This window comes from Anabrus simplex, chromosome 14 (genome assembly GCF_040414725.1).
Source record: "Anabrus simplex isolate iqAnaSimp1 chromosome 14, ASM4041472v1, whole genome shotgun sequence".
Taxonomy (NCBI): Eukaryota; Metazoa; Arthropoda; class Insecta; order Orthoptera; family Tettigoniidae; genus Anabrus; species Anabrus simplex.
Genome location: NC_090278.1, coordinates 60,890,516 through 60,913,079, shown reverse-complemented (window position 1 = coordinate 60,913,079; position 22,564 = coordinate 60,890,516). Strand labels below are relative to the sequence as shown.

The 22,564-nt window shown below is 40.1% G+C and overlaps 1 protein-coding gene across 1 annotated transcript in view; it reads right to left on the bottom strand.

Moving 5' to 3' along the window:
* LOC136885334 (GRIP and coiled-coil domain-containing protein 2) overlaps positions 1–17,698 on the bottom strand; it is a 105,041-nt gene extending 87,343 nt beyond the window's left edge. The window contains exons 1-3 of the mRNA XM_068230286.1: positions 17,690–17,698; positions 15,103–15,217; positions 7,085–7,170 (exon numbers count right to left, since the gene is read on the bottom strand). Of these exons, the coding sequence (XP_068086387.1) occupies positions 7,085–7,170; positions 15,103–15,217; positions 17,690–17,698 (210 nt within the window). The remainder of the gene's footprint in view (positions 1–7,084; positions 7,171–15,102; positions 15,218–17,689) is intronic.
* Between the last annotated feature and the right edge of the window lie 4,866 nt (positions 17,699–22,564).

Below are 22,564 nucleotides of genomic sequence, written 5' to 3'. Positions count from 1 at the left end.
CATCCCTGATCTGGATGCTGTAAGCAGGTAAGCTATTGGGTGTCGATAATTACATACATCTGACATCTGTTGGTAATACAACCTGTGATGATAAAGTCCGGTGATTAGTCCTGTACTATCAACACAGATGAACAATGCACGACAGTGACCTTACTGTCCTTCGAAATAGTCCCCTCCCGTAACTATGCACTGCTGAGATCGGCGACACAGGTCCTGCAAACTTTGCAAGAAGGCTTCTTTTGGGATGGTGTTCAAAAGCCTCGTCACGTTTCGCTTGATGTCAGGAATATCATCAAATCTCTTTCCTTTCAAAGCAAGTTTGATGTGTGACTTTTTGGCTCTGACCTTTTTCCGACGAGGGGATCCCAGAGAACGCCATTCCATGCACCTGAGACACCAGGTTTCATCCTCAGTGACGATACAGTTCAAGAAATTTGGTGTCGCATCCGCCGTTTCAACAAAATCTTGTGAAGCCTCTAAACGTGCCTGCTTCTGATCGTCAATCAAGTGATGTGGCACAAGACGAGAACACGTTATCCTCTTCCCTAACTTCTTGGTAACGATTTGTTGCACAGATTCACGGTAAATCTTAAGTTCATCCGCTATCATGAGCACAGTTAATCGTCGATCGTTCGTGATTAATGTCCTCACCTTCTCAATGTTTTTGTTACTGAAGGCGGTCGCCGGTCTTCCGCTATGGGAGTTGTCAGAAACACTTTCACGGCCTCCTCCAAAACAGGCGAACCACTCATACACACACAAGGACAGTGCTTGATCTTCATAAACACGTACCAGCATCGCATGCATTTCTTTCAGTGTCTTGCCAAGCTTAAAACAAAACTGTACATTGATTTTTTGGTCGTTCATGTTCCTGTTCGCAGTTCAGAACCAACACACTAAGCACGCACTGTGTCAAACTGGTCTTACATGGCACACACACGATGCTCAACTGAACAACGTTGGGAGCAGGTGGTCAAAACCTGCTGCTACGCAGGTGTTGGGTGTCGCCAGTGTTGCCGGATCGACCGTTCTGACTTCATTCACCGAACTTTATTGTCACAGGTTGTATTATTAAGTATTATGAAGCTTTATTGAGTGAGTGAGATACTATGAACAAAGTCTCTGCTGAATGACATAGTGAGCAGCTTTGTTAGCCTTCATTACTTCATGAACGAACTTGAACGATTCACAGTAAAGAGTGTGAATGAGTGAAGTAGTTCATACGAATGAACTGGTTCGACACATCGGTAATCATCGGTATACAATATACAGGAGTGACTCCTTCTGCGGATCAGCCTCTGGATTCAAAGATCGCAGATTCAAACCCCATGTAGTCAGATTTCTGAAAAAGAGAAAGCAGTCTTTTCGGCACTCCATGTCGTTCAATGTCGGCATGTACAACATTTAGTTCCCCCTCCTACAAATGCAAGCATGAGAAAGGGCTGAGATTGGAAAGGTAGTGAACTTGGCCTAAATTAAGGTACAGTCCTGGCATTTATCTGGTGTGAAAATAGAAAACCATGGAAACCATTTTCAGGGCTGCCGATGGTGGGATTGAAACCCACCGTCTCCCGAATGCAAACTCACAGCTACATGACCCGGACTGCATATCCAACTCGCTCGATGCAACAGTTTTAGTGTTTATCCAACAAAATTAATTAACTCCTTGACGCCGACCTCTATACGCCATATAAATCTTGTTTTCTTCACATGCTGTTGACCTCCATCTGGGGTACAGACCTCTACAGGCCTAACTTCATTTTTTTCTGAATATAAGATTTTAATGCTGTCAAAATGGTAGTGGTATATCTCCTCTGAAACTGAAAAACTCTTCCTTCTTTCTATGCATGAATCAGCCCAGACCACAGTTATTTTATATTCTGCCACAAAAGTTCTATTATCTAGTGTAATGAGGGTTCTTTTTTGTCTTGTATTAAAAATACATTACAAGTTCCATACATGGTTTGTTCCGTGAAGCATACAATAATAGAATTACATTTCTTGGTACCAGAATTACACCTAGAAATACAAATCCCCAAACTTCATAACTTAACAACAATTAGAGACATATTTGCTGAAAATGACTGTAATAATGAGGGACTGACTTAAGAATTACTTATTTCATGCTATAATTATCTAAAGACAATGAAATGCAAAACATCTCCCCATTAGCCAACAAAAGCCTCTCGCAGTAATTTTGCTGTATCTATCAAATGGACATTTTCATCCCCCACAGTATCGGTATGCCACACGTATACACTGTTCTTCTTTCTTGACAAAAAAATGAGATCTTGTCATGGATAGAATAGCATAGAATAAAAATCATCTTCCTCCTTGGTACTGTATCAACACCATGAGAGTCAAGCTAATGGAAACATATTTACAAGGAGAAAACCAACAGCTAGTGGCATGGATGAAAATTTTCATGAAAACTATTAAAATATTTCAACAAGAACATCAGTACACTCAGCAGTGTATGAAGACAAGGATCCTAAATTCCAAATGTTACATTTACCCACAGTTTGATATACAGATTGCATGCATTTAAATGTTTGTGTCCATGTCCACTTTCTCATGAAATTGTCCAGATTGAATGATCTATAGCCTTTCAATCGATATATATTTTGACCTTATTCAGGATTTCCTACACTCTTAAGGGTTTGAAACCTATGATTCATAATTACTGGTATTTGGTTGTTCTCAGTTTGAGACAAGACATCGTACAGCGTGAAAGTATGGCAAGCTGCAGTTTGAATGAAAGCGAAGTAATGGAAGTATTGAATAAATTAAATAACTGCATCACACCAAACTGAACTACTGAAATAAGACAATGTGTATCTCCATTCAAGACCTGAAGCATAGCAGAAGGAATGAGCGTGCATGTAGCATGTGAGACAAAGTGACGGACGATGAAACACCTCAAAATGCGTGGCCTCTTTCTCATGAACAAATCGTTCCATTAACCCAGGATTTGTGTTAAATGAATCTCCGAACTATTGTCTCCCACATCTCCATACATATTTTCCAAGGAAATGATACAATAGATTTCATTATATCCTGAAACAACCTTCTTTCCTGGCTGTATGTGTGCCCACAATGGACACTTCCAAGTATCACTTAGGGTCGGCTCTTCTGATACCTGCGGTCGGATGTCTTCGCCACGGGAATGTTGTTTCTATTCAAGGCCTTTTTGGCTGTACGCCACCATGTTTCTCTTGAATGTCCACGTCCTCTCCTTGGTTCCTCAATTTCAAGAGCTCTTTTACATTGATGGTCTTCATCTCGACGTTGTATGTGTCCGTAACATCGCAACTGCCGCTCCTCCAGTTTTTCACTGATAGGGGCCATATTAAATGATCCTCGTGTATGCTCAATCTGCAGTCGGTCCAAGAGGGTCAAACCTGCTAACCATCGCAGCATCTGCATTTCCGTTACATGCATTTGCTGATCATGCTTCATTTGCTTTGTCCAACACTCGGAGCTGCAAGTGAGGGCATGTCTAACAACAGTCTTGTACGGTATATCTTGTCTCTAAGCTTTATAGGCATCAGCCTGTCACATAAGATGCCTGTCAGCAAACACTATTTGGTCCATCCAACGTTGATGCAATGCTTCACATCATCATCAACCTTCGTATCGGTGGTTCATGACCCTTAATAATATCTGAACCTGCGTACTTGAATTTATTTGTAATGCCAGTGGTTCACCCACTAAGAAAATTGTATTGGGTGGACCTTGAACTTCTGGCTTGACGAAATTACAGAACATATACTCAATCTTCTTAGTGCTTAAGGCCACCTAACACAGAAAGCTAAGGTATGCTACGCTAAGCAATGCCAACCTGTGGAGTGCTATCACGCGAATAAAAAGCTAAGAAAAACTATGCTAGGCAGCACTTTTATTGTCTCGCTGTTGTAAATAATTACTCTCTCTACACTACTGCACAGTGGCATGATTTTTTTTTCAAAGGGATTTGACTGGCTGAGATTGTGTAGGTGTGGGGGCGGATGGAACAGATGATGAATCAAATACATGTGATAGGGAGTCTATATCATCACATTCTGGACTCTCAGTCATCTGGGTGGTAACTTCAGTTATCTCTTGACATCTATATGTTTCCTGCCTGTCAATGTTTAAATGTGTGCTGTAAGGAAAATTAAGCTATTAATACACATCCAAACATATATTAAGAAATGACACATGGAGATCTGTTTTTGGAGAATGAGCATATTGAACTGTCCTTGTGCTTCAAACGCAATCATTCATGTTGTTCATTTTATTAGTGAAATGTGTATACTGTCTTAGCTGCAAAACATAACAAATCTTATTTTCTTATAACCTCGAATGAATTACATGCGTTTTAAATTATAATATACTCAACATTTCACTTATAATTTCATCAAATTTTAATATATTAAAAATATTTTAAATATTAGTCATAGGCCTAATGCGTTAAAATGACAGCTCACCTTCTCGTAGAAATATAAGGCAGAAAGAATTCCATTTGTTTGTGGAATCTCCACTCCACTTTTTCCCTTCCTGTCTACTTTTACTCTCTTTTTGTCTCATCATTGCCTCCCTAAAACAGTCTCTTCAGTCTTTTTCATAAGTTTTTAAGTTCTTTACCTAAAACAATATATGCTATTATTTTACCTTTCAAGTTTTAGTAACTGTTGATATGTTTAAGAATATGGCATACAGTTGCAGAACAGGCATTTCAACTGTATCTGCCTATTGTAAATAATGTGCGTAAAGCCATATGAGAAATGTATTCTTCTCAAACAATTAGAACTGTCAAAATTGTGATTATATAGCTAATTTATAGCCTACTTACAATCAATTTGAAGTACTGAACTTATTTCCTGCCAACAGTTTTCCTTTCTTTTCAAGTCTCTGTAGTAATTTGATGATGTATCATAAAGGCAGGGATATATTTTCACCGCCTCAATTAGTCGTGCTTCTTTTGGCCCGTTATCCATTGTATTAAAATATGGAAGTACTACCAGAAAAGACTCGCATGACATGACTAAACACACGACAGCTCGCCAGACCAACTGCCCAGAAATGAAAAGCACATGCGCCAGGCCAGCTACAGCCAAGAAAATCACCTGCCTAGCGATCTGTCTAGCTTAGCTTAGCTTGTCATAGTATAGCTTAGCATAGCAGCCTGTGTGCGTCATCGTACTTAAATGCATTGAGAGCGATATTTTTCACAACACCGTGTGGCTTAGCTTAGCCTAGCTTTCTGTGTGTGGTGGCCTTTATTCTGAGTCCATTTGTCTCCAAAGCTTTTCTCCATAGTTCAAAGGCTGCCTTGACTTCTTCACGAAACAACTGCTACAAAAAAAAAAAAAAAAAAAAAAGACCACCACTATAATTCCATCTAAAATATGACAGGCCTCTCCCCCATTAGTGAAATAAATAAAGTAACACAAATCAAATGACTGTAAACCATTTCTTCTTGAGTCTCTAATGTACACAATTAAAAATAATCTGAACTATATCACAGAAACAGCGAATTAATGAAGAGATTGTCACATTTTCATAGCACTCTCACCTGAATCACCTCTGTCCGTTGGGTAAAGCGGTACTTAATGGTCCGCGTCACAGAGTTACCACTCGGCCATACATCACCCAACTGGCAGAGCAAAAGAGAACTTCAAAACTGGCAAGCAGGTAGGCTATAGAGCATCAAATGAAAATGCCTGCACACGGTAACCGAGGCCATATGATGAGGGTGGTGTTTATTGTTTTAAAAGAAGGTACAGATAGCCATATTATTATTATTATTATTATTATTATTATTATGCAAATAAACCCATTAGGATTACTGAGAGGCATGAATTTGCCTTCCTCTGTGCCCATATTTCTTTCATTCTTTTACTGTGGGCTTCCTTTCCATCTTCAGACATGTTGTTCCAGTCTTCTTCTTTGGTCTTTCCTCTTGGTCAACTCACCACTTGTGAATTTTGAATCTGAAAATTACCCTGTTTTGGACATCCACTGGGTGTAATTCCTGACAATTTCAAATCAGTTTTGATTTTATTTTCATTTTCACATCAATGTGCCAAACTGAGAAGCATGATTGAACTTAATTTAGCAGATGAATTTGCTTTTTCTTTTTTACTGTTTCCAGAATATCTTCATCCTCTCACTGTGTTTTTTCTTCCATTCTTCCATCCATGCAGTGCTGGTTCTTATCTTGGGTTTTTCAGCAAAACTATCTTTGTTCACCGATGTTCTAGGCCTGTCCCATATTACTTCACCTGTTATGCTGATTTCTTGAAGATCTTTTTCAATTTCGGTTATCCAATTATTCTTGATTTTTAGTAAGGAGGCACAACTGAATATCATTTTACATAGTAAGTCTATCATTATCCATTCTTTGAATATGACCATAAAATTTCAATCATCTTTTCTAGTAGTGTCTAACATTTTCTCAGAATACCCATATAATTCAGGAGACCACCTTTTTATACACACTCTTCCCATGCATACCGGGCCAAAGATGTACCTAAGGATTTTCCTTTCTTCTTTTTCTAAAGTTTTAGTTGATCTTCCTCCAATGATGCATAGAGTGCTTCACTAACTAAAACTTCAGAAAAAGAAAATCCTTTGGAAAATATTTGGCCCAGTATGCACAGGAGGAGTGTAATTAGTGTTATAGTGTCCAGCTCCATGGCTAAATGGTTAGCGTGCTGGCCTTTGGCCCGGGTTTAATTCCCAGCAGGCTCAGAAATTTTAACCATAATTGGTTAACTTCTCTGGCAAGGGGGCCGGGTGTGTATGTCATCTTCATCATCATTTAATCCTCATCATAACATGCAGGACGCCTACGGGCGTCAAATTAAAAGACTTGCATCTGACGAGCCGAACTTGTCCTTGGACACTCCCGGCACTAAAACGCATATGCCATTTCAGTGTTATAGTGTTTTAATTTAGTGTCTGAGATAATATGATTTTGTTTTGTACCTGTTACATGTGATTTTACAGTCTTTTTGTAATTTTGAAATGCTCTCTCTGCTTGCTTCACAATTGAATCGAGATAGTTGGATTTATTATTATTATTAATTTATTTACTTACCTTGTCCCTGGTTCCTTTGGCTTTCTCATACTTTCCTTGCAAGGTATTTAGTTGTTCTTTCAGACGCTTCACTTCCTCTCCCGCTTCTGCAAGAAACACAATTCAAATGAAAGCAAATTTGTCTCTGTATAGTTTGAGAGTATGTACTTTTCTCCATGTATGCAGGAAATATATTTTAAATACTTCCCAATTTACAGGTTACATTACAACAAAGCATACCATACAGAAATATCTTAATTAAACTACGAGATTATAGTTCCATAGGGAATATTTACAATGGTTTAGGCAGTTTACTAATGTGAAGTGTACAAATAATTCCTCAAAGTCTGAAGGGAGCCCTTCAGTGTCCACAGACCTATTTGTTTACTTGCACCCAGCCGGGTATAAAATTCACAAAGCTGGGCTGAGTGGCTCAGATAGTTGAGGCGCTGGCCCTCTGACCCGAACTTGGCAAGTTTGATCCTGGCTCAGCCCGGCGGTATTTGAAAGTGCTCAAATACGTCAGCCACGTGTCAGGAGATTTACTGTCTCGCAAAAGAACTCCTGCGGGACTAAATTCCGGCACCTCTGTGTCTCCAAAAATGGTTAAAGTAGTAAGTGGGACGTAAAACAAATAACATTATTATTAAAATTCAAAAAAAACTTGGGGATTGTTCCCCTGTATCCCACTAGAAACCTTTCCCAATTCACAAAAACAGTGGGAATTAAGTGTTCTTTGAAGAGAGCATGATGCCGGCCCCATGGTGGTGGGGGAAGGGGGCATGCTTGTCTCTTACCCGGAGGGCCTGGGTTCAATTCCCGGCCAGGTCACCAAATCAGAGATTTTTAACCGGATCTAAAGGCTGGTTCAAGATCCACTCAGCCTACATGCTTACAATTGAGGAGCTACTGATGGTGAGATAGCAGGCCGTTGTCTAGAAAGCCAAGAATAACGGCCGACACGATTTGCCACGCTGACCACATGACACCTCATAATTTGCAGGCCTTCGGGCTGATCAACAGTCACTTGGTAGGCCATGGCCCTTTGGGGCTGTTGCACCATGAGGCTTGGCTTGGCTTCAAGAGAGCATGACTGTTTAGAGTATTCAATCCACAACGCATTTGGGACCATCTACATCTAACATGTCCATTATTCTCTCTAGATTATGGATAATCCATCACTGTTTCTGCTTTATCAAACTTCCAATCACTGTCACTACCTTCACATCAATTACTTCCACCAACAAATAAGTACAAGGCACAAGAAGAAGAAGAAGAAGAAGAAGAAGAAGAAGAAGAAGAAGGAGGAGGAGGAGAAGAATAAGTTAATGGCCTCAAAAAGATTTTCAAAGCAATTTTGAAAGCAAGCTTGAAGTCAAGTCAGAATTGCAAAATGTAGGTACAGGGTCTCTCTTATAAACCCACACCGTCCAGCGGCATTTCTACTCTCCGAGCCCTAAACAGCTGTACGGGAGGCACCCGCATAGTTCTTGACCTTGCAAGGAGTGTGCACCTGTTCAACCTAGCATCCATAGCCAGCCTGAATCTCAGCTGTTAACATGGTGAGACAGTTATCAATGCAACACCGTATTTTCGTATGTAAAAGTTATTTCAAGAACGAGTCAGCTCGACGGGTACGCAGTGCAACTGTTCAGTAATTTCCTGGTCAAATGCTGGGGCTGTACCTTAACTAAGGCCACGGCCGCTTCCTTCCAACTCCTAGGTCTTTCCTATCCCACTGTCGCCGTAAGACCTATCTCTTACGTTAAAAGACCTATCTGTGTCGGTGCGACGTAAAGCCACTAGCAAAAAATTTCCACGTGGAGTGACACCTTCATGAGCACAGATTCATGTAATTGTAAATATATTTGGAACTACTGTCTCAGTGCTCATTAAAAAACGCGCGTGCGCGCGCGCGCACACACACACACACGCACGCACGCACGCGCGCGCGCGCGCACACACACACACACACACACACACACACACACACACACACACACACACACACATGAACAGTTTTACCAGAGGAAAAGCTAGGCGACATTGGTGCAAATCTTGAACAGTCACCGAATAAATCATTCACAAAATTAAGCACAAGGGGTTTTGGTTTCTTCTGCACACAGAGCTGCAAAGTTGTTACACATCAAACTGTACAGGTTTACACGGGCCCACCGTTTAAAACCTGCTGATCCAGCCACAGAGTGTGAGTGGTATTCTTGCATCACTGAATGATAGTTTATTCGACCCAAAACTCGTGGGTTTTTTTTTTTCAAATGAGGTCTGGTTTCATCTTAATGGTCATGTGAACAGTCATAACTTTTTTTTTTTTTGCTATTTGCTTTACGTCACACCGACACAGATATGTCTTATGGCGACGATGGGATATGAAAGGCCTAGGAACTGGAAGGAAGTGGCCGTGGCCTTAATTAGTCATAACTCTTGTTATTGCTGTGCAGAAAATACTAATAGTGTTTATGAAGTCCCACATTATGAAGGATGACACTTCCAGCATCTTTTATAAGGTATGATTTCATATAAGATTGTATACACACTTAAAACAGGGCGGCCACACATGACGTAAGTCAGGATGAGGCAGCTGCTGTAGCACAGAGAACATACACCGTGCACTCGGTCAGGGTTTATAAGAGAGACCCTGATGTTGAGTACTCAGTCCGAAGGCTGACACATCCTCAAACAGCTCTACCATCAGCTGTCATGGATTTAATTCAACAAAAATTTAATTCAACAAATTTTAAATTATTATTATTATCATTAAAGTAAAGAAGAAAAAAATACGAATTAAAGACTGGAAATTGAAAGATCTGGAAGTCAAACAGCAGTTTCAAGAGGAAATCAGAGCTAAAATACCAGCAACAGACACAAAGAAAGGTAATGAAGAATTAAATGATTTTAAAACAAGTCTGGTTGTTAGCGCAGATAAAATATGTGGAAGAACAAGCAGAAGAGTTAGAGAGAAAAGAACATCTTGGTGGCACGATCAAGTGAAAGAAGCCATAATGAAGAGGAATAAAGCCAAAAAAGCTCTTGATGTGGCCAAGTCTGAGAGAAGGATCAATAGCGACCGAATACACAACAACTGGAAGAGACTGGGAAATACAGATACAAGAAGTTGGAAGGCAAGTTGGAAGAAAAAGAGAAAAGTTGGGAAGAATTAACAACAAAACTGAAAGAAGACAGTAAAGGGAATATGAAAATGATATATGGAATAGTAAAAAGTAAAAGATCAGATAAAGAAGCAATTACAGCTCTGGAGACAGCAGATGGGAATATCGTTCACAATACGAGAGATATCAGGGATACAACAGGACAGTATTTTGACAAACTCCCATATGGCCCTAATAAGATCTCTGTTGAGGATGTAGGACAGAAAACAATAGAGGAAAATATCCCAATTTCATGGACAGAAGTAGAGCAAGCTCTCCATAAGATAAGAAGTGGTAAGTGAGCAGGAGCTGATGAAGTTACAGCTGGCATGATTCAAGCTGCTGGTCCATCAGGAATACAGTGACTGTATAGAGTTCTCAGAAAAATATGGAAGAATAATAAAACACCCAAAGACTGGACAAAAGGGATGATAGTTCCTATCTTTAAGAAAGGGAGTAGAAGGAAAAGTGAAAATTACAGATGCATCATTACCCTCCTATCACATGGCCTTAAAATTATGGAGAAGATCACTGAAGCCAGAATAAGGGATATATTAGAGCCTATATTAGAAGAGGAACAACATGGCTTTAGTGCTGGAAGAAGCACAACAGATCTGATATATGCTTTGAAGACATTGGTAGAGAAACACTGGGAAAGAGGAAAAGACCTAATTATTGTATCTATGGACCTTCAAAAGACGTATGATAATATTCCTAGATCAACTATTTGGAAAAGTCTTAGAAAACTTGGTGTACAGGAGTACCTTATTAGGAACATCCAAATGCTGTATACTAATTGTAAAAGCTATGCCGGTATTGGAGATGGTCACTCTGAATGGTTCAACAGGGAAGTGCCTTATCACCTCTTCTCTTCATAGCAGTTATGGATACCATTTTAAAGGAACTAGAAGGAAAAGGTAATAAAGATCTTCCGGCTCTGGTGTTTGCAGATGATGTGGCAATATGGGATGAAACGGAGGAGGGAGTGCAAAATAATCTGAATGCATGGTGTAAAAAGTTTGATGATTATGGAATGAAACTGAACCCATCAAAAACAGCAGCATTGAAAATCAGCAGACAAAATACAGAATGCAACATAAAACTACAGGACCACCGAGCTGAAGTAGTACACCAATTAAGATATTTAGGAAGCGTAATGGCTAGTAATAATAGAAAACAAACAGAGTAACCAAAGGCTCTAACTTTTACAGTATCGTTAGACACCTACTATGGGATGAGAAGGTCCCACAAAGAACAAAAATGATCCTATCATAAGTCATATTTCATTCCCATCCTTACATATTCTCTGGCAACCTGCACACTAACATCAAAGGACTGTAGTAAGATTCAAGCCTGTGAAATGAAATTGCTTAGAACTGCCCTCCAAAAGACACGATCACATGAAAAATGATGAGATCCGATCTAACCTAGGTCTCAATGAATCGATGCAGGAAAGAGGTCATCTAGACTTAAATGGTTTGGGCATGTTAAAATGAATGAATAGCACAAGATTACCATGTGCTTATTTGGAAAGGAGAATAACAGGTAGAAGACCAGCTGGAAGACCAAGAAGAAGATGGATGGACCAACTGAGGGAAGATGCAGAGAGAAGAGGATGGAATTGGGAATCTGCCATGAACAACGAATCGTTTTTAATGGGCACCTTTGGAGGATGCTCGTTTTGAAACACCCTACCCGGCTCGCTTGAAGGTCAAACCGATAATAATAATGATGATGAAATTTTAAAAGTCCTCACATTACGTTACTTTTATAAACTGAAATACTGTTAGCATGAGACACTATGCAAGAACCGTGAATTAAAAAGAACAAGAAAGACTATAGTGCTATATATATTGTAACATGCTCCTCTTAAACCACAAGTATCTACTATTTTGTTTTCTACCTGTTCATCTGCTCTGTCTGCCATCGTCATCCGGTTTCTGCTACTACGCATATTTACTACATATGCTGTGCTATCTGCTCACCTGCCTGCCTCGTGGTCCGCCACTAGTATGGTTCCTCTGCATACCGAGCACACTCTCACTCCAGCTCTTTTCTACGCTACATCATCTGCCATGCCATCAAACTCTCTCAATGTTTCCTTCTAGAGCATCGACTGACCTTGTGTCCGCATATATATGGGCCAACGATTGTACAGTGAAATTAGTCTGGCATCGACCGTGGTTTGGAGTGGAGGGAGCCCCAACATACTGCGTGTTATTCGCATGGACTTTATTATATTTCCGCCTATATCTATCAGCATGAGGACCGGGTGAGCAAAAAGAACTTATATTCATGCAGGAACTTTATCGCTCCTGTCTGCCCTCCATGTACTGTTGATACTTATATTTTTACTACCTTTTGGTGGTTAGTGTTTCGTCCATTTTACGAGAACTTAAACTCTCGTTCTCCTCAAAATTAACTTGGACTTGTTGCTCAGAACATCAGGATGTGGATAGGAACAATAATACAACTTAAATTTTTCTAAGCAAACTTAGTGCACCATGTTTGAGTGCATTCTTTATATTTCATGGGTATAATTTTATTCAAACAGCATTTGTTCGCTTTACTCTGTCTTTCCCGCCCCTCCTTTCCCCGCATGATTTTTACTGATCATCCTCTCTTTTTAATATTTTTGTTTGATGTTTGTGAAATACCTTTGAAAACACCCAGGAAGTGCAGTTTTATTGTGGCCTCTGAACTTAGTTCTTTGGATGATTAATGTTCAATTCCTTTAATGTTTGTTATTTCTATCAAAATATATACATGGTAAAATTCTTAGAATCTGATTCTTTACAAATCTAGTCACTGTGTTTTAAAAGCCTTTTTGAGATGCATTTTTCTTTTCGTGTCTAATTGGCACACTTCATGCCTCGTAAACTATTTCTCAGATTTCATAAATACCAACTGTATAAACTGTTCCATCTTAATGTCATTCGTAATGGAAACAAAATACATGTTAGAAATATGGTTGTTGAAAAATCGCCTGCTTTTTTATCAGGTTTTGGATTTTCCCTTTTCGTTTCTCCATTTTTATACCTACCACGGATCCCTCTCACTTTTCCAGCACCGCTTCCCTTGCTCTGCTCTTATTATAAAAATTTGTTGTTTGATTCCTAATAAAGAGTTTTCTGACTTCACTGATGTTAAGCCTGGGTTCTTAAGGTTTACGACACAACAATTCAATAGCCATTTATACTTAAATCTTGGATGTTAGCCGTCTGTAATTTGTTTTATGGCACCTTACCATGCCTGTGCCATTCAGCCATCTCCTAGCATTCATAAATTAGTTATTTTTAAGTTCCCCACCAATAATTTTGAAATTTGAGCTATTACTTACACTACAATATGAACTGTTTCAAACTTTTAAAAATGATTTTAGTGTGTTTGTTGTAAATTTTGGAATATCTACCTTCTACAAGCTGAAGATGTCTCTAACGGGGGATGAAACATGTACTGTTTATATAAATTATTTGAATGAATTTCTTTTAAAGATAATACAATATCTGATACTGAAAAGGGTGGACTCTTCTCATCTATTGACGGAAGTACTTATTTTAATACGGATGTTAAAAATAAAGTTCACTACGTGCAATAAAACAGTCTGCATGTGAAAGAAATTGTTTGGTGAATTTACTCATAAGAACAACAAGATTTCCTTACTGCAGGGGACAGAATATTAGACAATAAAAATCACTAAAAACTGAACCTAAAATGTGTATTTTCCACAGGGAGACCCCAATCTCTTAGCCACTTACTGCTGGCTTGGTTCTTAGAGCAGTAAAACAACAAGATGCAGTAATCCCTTACCCTTTGGCAAACTCGCAGACACCCACACTGCCCAAGTAGGCTGACGAGTTTCCTCCGGATCCCCAGGAATGGAAAAATAAGAAATGTTTGTGAAAACTGGTTTCAAACTGGTCTAGGGGTAGCAAGGCTGCCCCTAATCCAGAAGCCCCAGGTTCAATACCCAGCCAGGTCATGGATTTTTATCTAAAGGTTAGTCGGAGGCCTACTCAGCCTATGAAATAGCAGTCCAGGTCTAGAAAGTCAACGATAATGGCCAAGAGGAGTCCACATACTGACCAGGCTCACTTCGCTTTCTGCAGGCCTCTGGACTGAGCTTGGTATGCCAAGGCCCATCAGAATGGTAGCACCATGAACTACCAAAGCATTTCACAAAACATTTGAACCATAATTTTTACTTTTCAATGTGGATATGTTTTGGGCTGGTGGGTCTATCTGAAATCAGCGTGGACAAAATACTGATACCGTAACTAGGCAACAAGTGTACATCACATAGATGGAAGAATGATGCCATTTTGATAGGTGGAAAGGATTTTTTTTTTTTTTTTTGTAAGATATTGGACGTAGGCCTATTAGACCTACACAGAAAGGCCGTAAACAAAGCAGTGGCGAATAATTTTAATGGTAAAACATCAAAATTAAAATTCTGTACATGGGGAAGGAATAGAAAATTATTTATTTAAATTTATCAGAACTCTTTATCTCGCCTGTGGGTGGAGTGAAAGGATGCATTCATTATCTGTACCTCTGCATGTCGTAAGAGGCTACTAAGAGGGGAACAACCAAAGAATCTGCACACACTCTCTTGCCTTCTAAGCCCTGAAAAGAAATTTACAAATATCTTTTTCCTTTCAGAAATTTCATCATACTTTCATGATTTATTAAAAAGACAGTGGATGATATAAAAGCTCATTAAAACTTGACTTTTGTGCCTATTTTCACCTGTGTGCCAAAAATCTTGTTAACTAATGTTGTTATTCTAGAGGAAAAAAATGTGTGAGAGAGTGAGTAATGAGAAAGAAGTTACACAGTTAAGAGCTTTCAATGACTGTGACATTAACTTACCATCTTTGGCTTGTTTTGCCTTCTGAGCTATAGTCAGTAGGTTTTTACATTTCTTAACCAAATCTTCCTTGGAGAGTCCCTCTAGGGAATTCTTCCTTTGGAGGGTATCAGAATCCTGAAATCACAAAGTTAGAATGTAAATTTTAGTTAAAGAGGTACTAAGTTATATGTCTAATACAGAGATAATGAAAGGAAAGCATGCAAAATATACTCCAAGTACAGGAAGCTGGGATGCAGAATAGAAACAGTGTGAGAAGAAGAAACAATTTAGAGGACAAACAGAAAGACTCAATAACACAAACTCTATAAAGCCCATTCTTCTCCGGCCCCAATGAACTTATTTCTACAAGTACCTTAAAGCTTCATGAGGGAGAGAGGGGGGCATCCACATTCATAGAGGGGAACATTCAAGAGAGATATCTTCATATGATAAGTGTAGGATCAGGAGAGAAAGCTGGATAAACACAAGAAAAGGAGACAACTTACACTTATATGTGTGATCACAACTGCAAGTGAAACCATTCTGGAAGAATAAACATCCTAAATACTTGAGATGATCCACCTGTTCATGTTTTGTATTCCCACCCTGGAATTCAATCCTCTTACATTTCTTCCAAACTGACATTCCTGGAAATGTGACTTTCCATATCAGACATTCTGTCAATCTTTTCAAGCTACAAGATATTACATAGTAGGCTTACAGCACAGTTTACCACTACGACCAAGTTGCTGGCATAGGCAAACTGCTTTCTACATTAACTCCACCCAGCTGAATTCCTTCCTGCCTTTCAGTAAATGATCCATGTAAACCACAAATAATACCCCTCCACCCAAACCCCATGGCACTACAGCCTTTGAAGGGCCTTGGCCTACCAAGCGACCGCTGCTCAGCCCAAAGGCCTGCGGATTATGAGGTGCAGTATGGTCAGCACGACGAATCCTCTCGGCCGTTATTCTTGGCTTTCTAGGCTGGGGCCGCTATCTCACCATCAGATAGCTCCTCAATTCTAATCACATAGGCTAAGTGGACCTCAAGCCAGCCCTTAGATCCAGGTAAAAATCCCTGTCCTGGCCGGGAATCGAACCTGGGGCCTCCGAATAAGAGGCAGTCACGCTACCCCTACCCCGCGGGATCGGCTACAAATAATACAGGTGAGAAAATTATGCTTACATATAGAATAATCTACCCAACAGGGTGAGTAGGAATGAATTGACTAAGTCGACATTGGAAAGTATGGCTTCCTTCTTAACAAATCAGAATGAATTGGACAATCCTTAGCAAGTTGTGCGGGACAGAAAATTAGTCACTTTTCAAGAGGAAATCTGTGTCCAGAAATGAATAATTTAGGCACTGTACGGCATCAAAAGTTTGAGAACGCTTCGCATACAGTGATGGATGTGTGGTCCACATTTTGTTAAGAAACCTCCACCAATTCAACTAGAGTAAATGCATTAAATGACAAAAGAGGTTCAAACTGTCAACCTCCAATTCAATTCCAGAGCCTACATCACACATGGCAGACACTGTTCGGGGTACTACAACAGTACGGTGTACGAGACTCCTGTATCATCAAAGAAAGGTCTTACTACAAGCCAAAACACTGAGCATACAACCACACGCCTTTGACCTTGTGCTCCAATCCCTGCATCAGCGATGAATGTTCAGTATCAAGTTAGAGGTTGACAATTTAATTTAATTTAATTTAATGCATGATGCGATGTTCTTGTTAGGTTGGTGGAGATCTCTCGACAAACTGTGAAATGCATACCAATCGCCACATCCAAAGCATTGTCAAACTTCGACGCCTCACAGTGCCCAACCATAAATTTTCCAACAGGGGTCCACTCTTGAAAAAGATCGGCATTGTCACTTTTTTTTACAAGTGACTTTACATCGCACTGACACATACAGGTCTTATGGTGACAACGGGATAGGAAAGGCTTAGGAGTGGGAAGGAAGCAGCCATGGCCTTAAGGTACAGCCCCAGCATTTGCCTGGTGTGAAAATGGGAAAACACAGAAAACCAGCTTCAGGGCTGCCGACAGTGGGGTTGAACCCACCATCTCCCGAATGCAAGCTCACAGCCATGCTCTCCTAACAGCACGGCCAACTTGCTCAGTTCATCACATTTATTCTGAATCACTCTGTATAGTCATATTTTATGTCCATTAATGAAGACTATGGGACATATTCAACTTTTAATAGGATCATTCTATGCTAAATCATCACAAATAAACTTTGTTTTTGCCTCCCTTGTTCACATGAAGCTTACAATTTTTTTTAATTCTGCTGTAAGAATATTGTGCATCACTGAGAACTGTAATTTTTACAAAAGATAGCATTAATTTATCATTGTACCAAATTTCAAGAAAATCAGAAATGTTGAGTTGGAAATGTGGCAGTTTAGTACAGCCAGAACACATAAAACAAAGCCATTCATAATAAGAAAATTAAAGAAAGGAAGAGCTTCTTGCCTAAGCAAGGATGTTAAAGACATACTCCCAACAGAATAGAATGAAACAGACCCAGTCCCATCATGATCACTTCCTTCCGCCTTTCTAACCATCCCTAACCCTCCCGTCTTACCTTCCACATTCTAGCCATCTGCATCAGAGGATACAACACACTTCTTTCTCTCTCTCTGTCTGACAAAACAAAATCCATGACCTAAACAACCTAAAAGAGCGTTGGTCCTGCAGCTACTGAAGTGTTGCATTGTCAGCAGGGCACCGCTTAAATTATACTGCTCATCTTGTCTGACCAGATTCACAGCATCTCATATCAACCAGTTCCTTGGCTTGACCTTATGAAGCTGAGTGAAACCCATTCCAACACTGAGATCAGAATTAAAACTCTTGAATGGGCTAGGAATCAAACCTTGGACCTCAGTGAGAGGCAGAGATGTAAATCCAATACAATAGGGCTGTTTCCGAAGACATAGTAAACTATTTCATTAAGACATATAAAGGGTGATTCTAAAATACTTTTACAAACTTTGGGGATGGGTTCCTTACATCAAAACAAGAAAGAAAGGTCATATAAATGTAATGTCCCAAAATCCTTCATTTTGCTTTTGCATTATTTATTTATCTATTTATTAACGTTTGCATTCAATGGCATTCCAGATCCACCCAACATCTTAATTTCCCCCAGCATGTCTTACAGGTGCTGTCTACAAGGATTTTATATAAAACACACTCCCAGACTTTTACTAGAAACTGTGCCCCTGAAAATAAGAAGAAACATCTGGTTTATGCATGATGGGGCTACAGCACATTTTCGGTTCACTGCATGAGATGCATTGGCTGGTATCTACCACGACAGATGGATAATTAGAGAAGGACCAGTTCCATGGCCTGCACGTTCCCCCAACCTCACTTCTTCAGATTTTTATCTCTGGGGGCACCTTAAACAACCGGTTTATTTGGCGGACAAACTGGATGGACAAAACTCTTCATCGACGTGTCATGGGCGTCTGCAAAACCATTCGACAGTGCAGGAAGTATTTGAAAGGTTGCGATAGTGCATGATTCGAACAAGCTGACAATATCAATATCAAAAACAGATTATTATGTCACTTTGATATGTTCTTTCATTAATAACATTTTGAACTTTAATCAATCGAAAACAAAGGACTTGTATGTATATATATGAACTTTTCTTCTTTTGGTGAACGGAACCCGTTCCCAAAGTTTGTAAAAGCATTTTAGAATCACCCAGTATAAGAAGACAGAGCAATAAAAGACTGAAGATCTGTCAACATGGCCCCTAATGAGCGTTCATCCCCACCCTCTTGATGAAGCTGGGAACCAGAAATGAGCTCGTCAGGCCCTGAGAAGAAATGCATGTAGAAGAAGTGGAACTGATGAAGAGAGAGCCAATCTAAACGAGTACAGCAGTGTATGAAGATGTGGAGATTGTCTTGTAAAATTCCAACTCTGTACACTCAAGCTTTGTAAGAAGAAGATGAAGTAGAAAAGATGTAAAACTTATGAGGAATTCCTTTTTAGAGAAGAGATGTGTTCATTATGATAGCCAGGGACCCACCAGCCCACCTCCAGTAATTTTATAACCTAATAAACACTATTCTCCATTAGTGATGGGACATTCGATTCATTTTACTGAATCGATTCATTTGATTCCGTTCATGTTACTGAATCGATACAGTGATCCGATTCGCGGCTCATTGGTCACCGCTCCTACTGCATCTGTGTACTATGTGCTGGTAAGACAGCAGCAACAGCATTCAGTGCTCGCAGCTGCCATATGGTCTTCATACTATGAACTCCTTTCTTAGAAAAAATGCTAGTTACTTTAATACATCAAAGGTTTCCGGTGACGCAGAGTGGGAAAGGTTAGGATTAGGAAGGTAGCAGCCATGACCTGAATTAAGGTACAGTCCCAGCATTTCCTGGTGTGAAAATGGGGAAACTACGGAAAACCATCTTAACGGCTGCCGACGGTGGGATTCGAATCCACCATCCCCCGAATGCAAGCGCATAGCCACGCGATATTAACCGCACGACAACTCGCTCAGTCATTTTTGAAAATATGTATTTTTCTATCAGCTGAGGATTTTTTTAAATCGTCATATTTTGTATAGGCTACCCGAGATGTACAGTAGCCCGCTGGTTTTCTGATACAACATACTGTTATTGAGTCTGTCCACATATGATTGACGTCTTGTGCAACGATGTGACATATGAACTGAGAGAATACTGAGCCGTTCTTCCCAATATAAAACAGGTACTTTTGAGTGGTCATGAGCATGACTCATAGTCATAGGGCAGGCTAAAGTCGAGTTTAATTGTCAAAAGTCGAACTAAGTTATAATACTAAGATTCATTAAACTAATAAATAGTATAACCTAATAGCCTACCTACTCACTAGCTACTTCAGAATTATGTTGTGACTACCCTTTTAACACTGCAAATAAATCCATCTACTATTTAAACCTCCCTGTAAGAAGAGGACAGTGAATGCAAATGGGTATTATTTTCAAATGAGCTGAGCTCGAGAGTCCATTATAGCATACGATTCTTTCAGTGTAGCATGGCTCACTGTATGTCTCGCTGCAGTGAGCCGATAAGGAGCCGTGTGTATCATATGTCTCACTGAGCCGGCTCGTTCACGATTCTTTCGGTGTGCCATGGCTCACTGTATGTCTCGCTGCAGCGGAAGCTCGGCTCTCTGCGTGTCCAGTGAGCCGATAAGGAGCCGTGTGTATCATGTGTCTCACTGAGCCGCGCTCGTTCACGATTCTTTCGATCTCCCACGATTCACTGTCTCGCTGCAGCAGAAGCTCGGCTCTCCGCGTGTCCAGTGAACCGATAAGGAGCCGTGTGTATCATGTGTCTCACTGAGCCGCGCTCGTTCACGATTCTTTCGATGTGCCATGATTCACTGTCTAGCTGCAGCAGAAGCTCGGCTCCCCGTCAACGTCCAGTGAGTGCGCCACTCAGCGCTGTCCGCTCGGAGTAAGCTGAATCGTGTGCCGTGAGCTCGCCGTTCCTGTGAATCGATTCACTCATACACTTGAATGAATCGATACACTGCTTCGAATCATGCATTCAGTAGCCAACACTATTCTCCATTGTTGGACTAGCTATTAGCAGTGTTATTGGCTAAAATATAATCAGATATGATGTCATTCCCATGAACAATCAGAAATACGTACCATTACCAACCCGCACAGGAAAAAAAGCACAAGTAAATATAGCCCCTGACTGAAGCACTGAATAATACAGTAAGAGAACGTCTTTTCATCACTAGCCCACGTAGAATACACTGCTATCGCACGGCACGAAAAAAGGTCTTTTAGTAGATCCAGGCCAATCTCTGTCAATGGCAGACTCTCATTAGAACACACTTCCTTCATGAGGCCAGCAAGAAGAAAGGTCATTGGACTTCATACTAGTTCCTAAGTACACAGGTTGGCAGCCTTGTGCACTGCGAGAAGATGTTGGCAATGCTTGTGGTGACCCATTGTACTAATGTTGCATGAACAGGACTGGAATAATGATGATTGTCCTTGCCTCCTTTCCCATTATTCCTTCTTCCGATGCTGAGCTATCATATTTTTATCCTATTATGCCTTCCTAATAATATAATAAAGTTATAGTTTTTATGTCCCACTAACTAGTTTTGACAGTTTTAAGAGATGCCAAGATGCCAGAATTTTGGCTCACAGGAGTTCTTTTATGTGTTATTAAATCTACCAACACACGGCTGACGTGTTTGAGCACCTTCAAATACCACCAGACTGAGCCAGGATCGAAACTGCCCAGTAGGGGTCAGAAGGCCAATCGTCTAATCCACTCAGCCCGGATTATGTGTTCCTATTCATATTCCCTTTTTCATCCACCTCTTGGTACAGACCAGACCAAAGTGTAGCTTCCACTGAGGTCCCAGTCTCACCCATGGCTGTGACAATATGGAAGCTGCTGATGTGTCGGTGGGGCTGAGCAATGACATTCAGAGCACGACTAGTTTGTCAGAGTCTTATGAAAGGTGTTGCTCATAGGGTCAGTCGTGTTGCTGCAGCACCTTCTGGCCCAGTGAGGAAAGCAATGACAAACTTCATCTTGTCTAGTACGCCTCTACTGTTGCTGCCATTGTTTTTTGTGGTTTTCCTGTAACCACATAAGCCTTTGGTGCTGCTACTTGAGGATCCAACCAGCCTCTCATCTGATGACCGAATAGACAAACAGATTCGTGTCCCTATCTTTCTATAATAACAATAATAATGTTATTGGTTTTACATCCCACTAAACTACTTTTATGGTTTTCGGAGATGCTGAGGTGCCGGAATTTTGTCCCGCATGAGTTCTTTAACCTGCGAATAAATCTGCCAACACAAGGCTGATGTATCTGAGCACCTTCAAATACCACTGGACTGAGCCAGGACTGAACCCGTCAATTTTGAGCTCTACCGCCCGAGTTATCCAGCCCAGCCCTATCTATAAATATATAAGAGTTTTGTCTGTACATTGCTCCGAATTTAAAAAGAATGGCATTTTAGAATCGGTTGTGTCCACAGTAACAAGGAAATGCACTTTTTAATTTTCCATCATTTCTGTATGTATGTATGTATGTATGTTATGTATGTTATGTATGTATGTATGTATGTACATGCATCACAAGAAAATGGCTCAAGAGAATGTAATAAAAATCAGTATGTAAAGTCAGGAAATGAGGCACTACAACCTAGGCTGTAAATAATTTTCTTCGTGCTGAGTGAAATGGTAGTTTAGGGGAAGGCCTAAAATTGAATTCTCAAATATTTATGTTATTAGTGGTCCTAACAATAAATAATGCATAACTAAAGTTATAAAGAATTAAATTCCCAATGATTTATGTCTATATTTTTACTGTACCAACTATGATAACAGATATTCCTGATTTTGGATTTTTTTTGCTAAGTCCATATCAATGTTGAGCCATGAGAAAATGGATGAACAG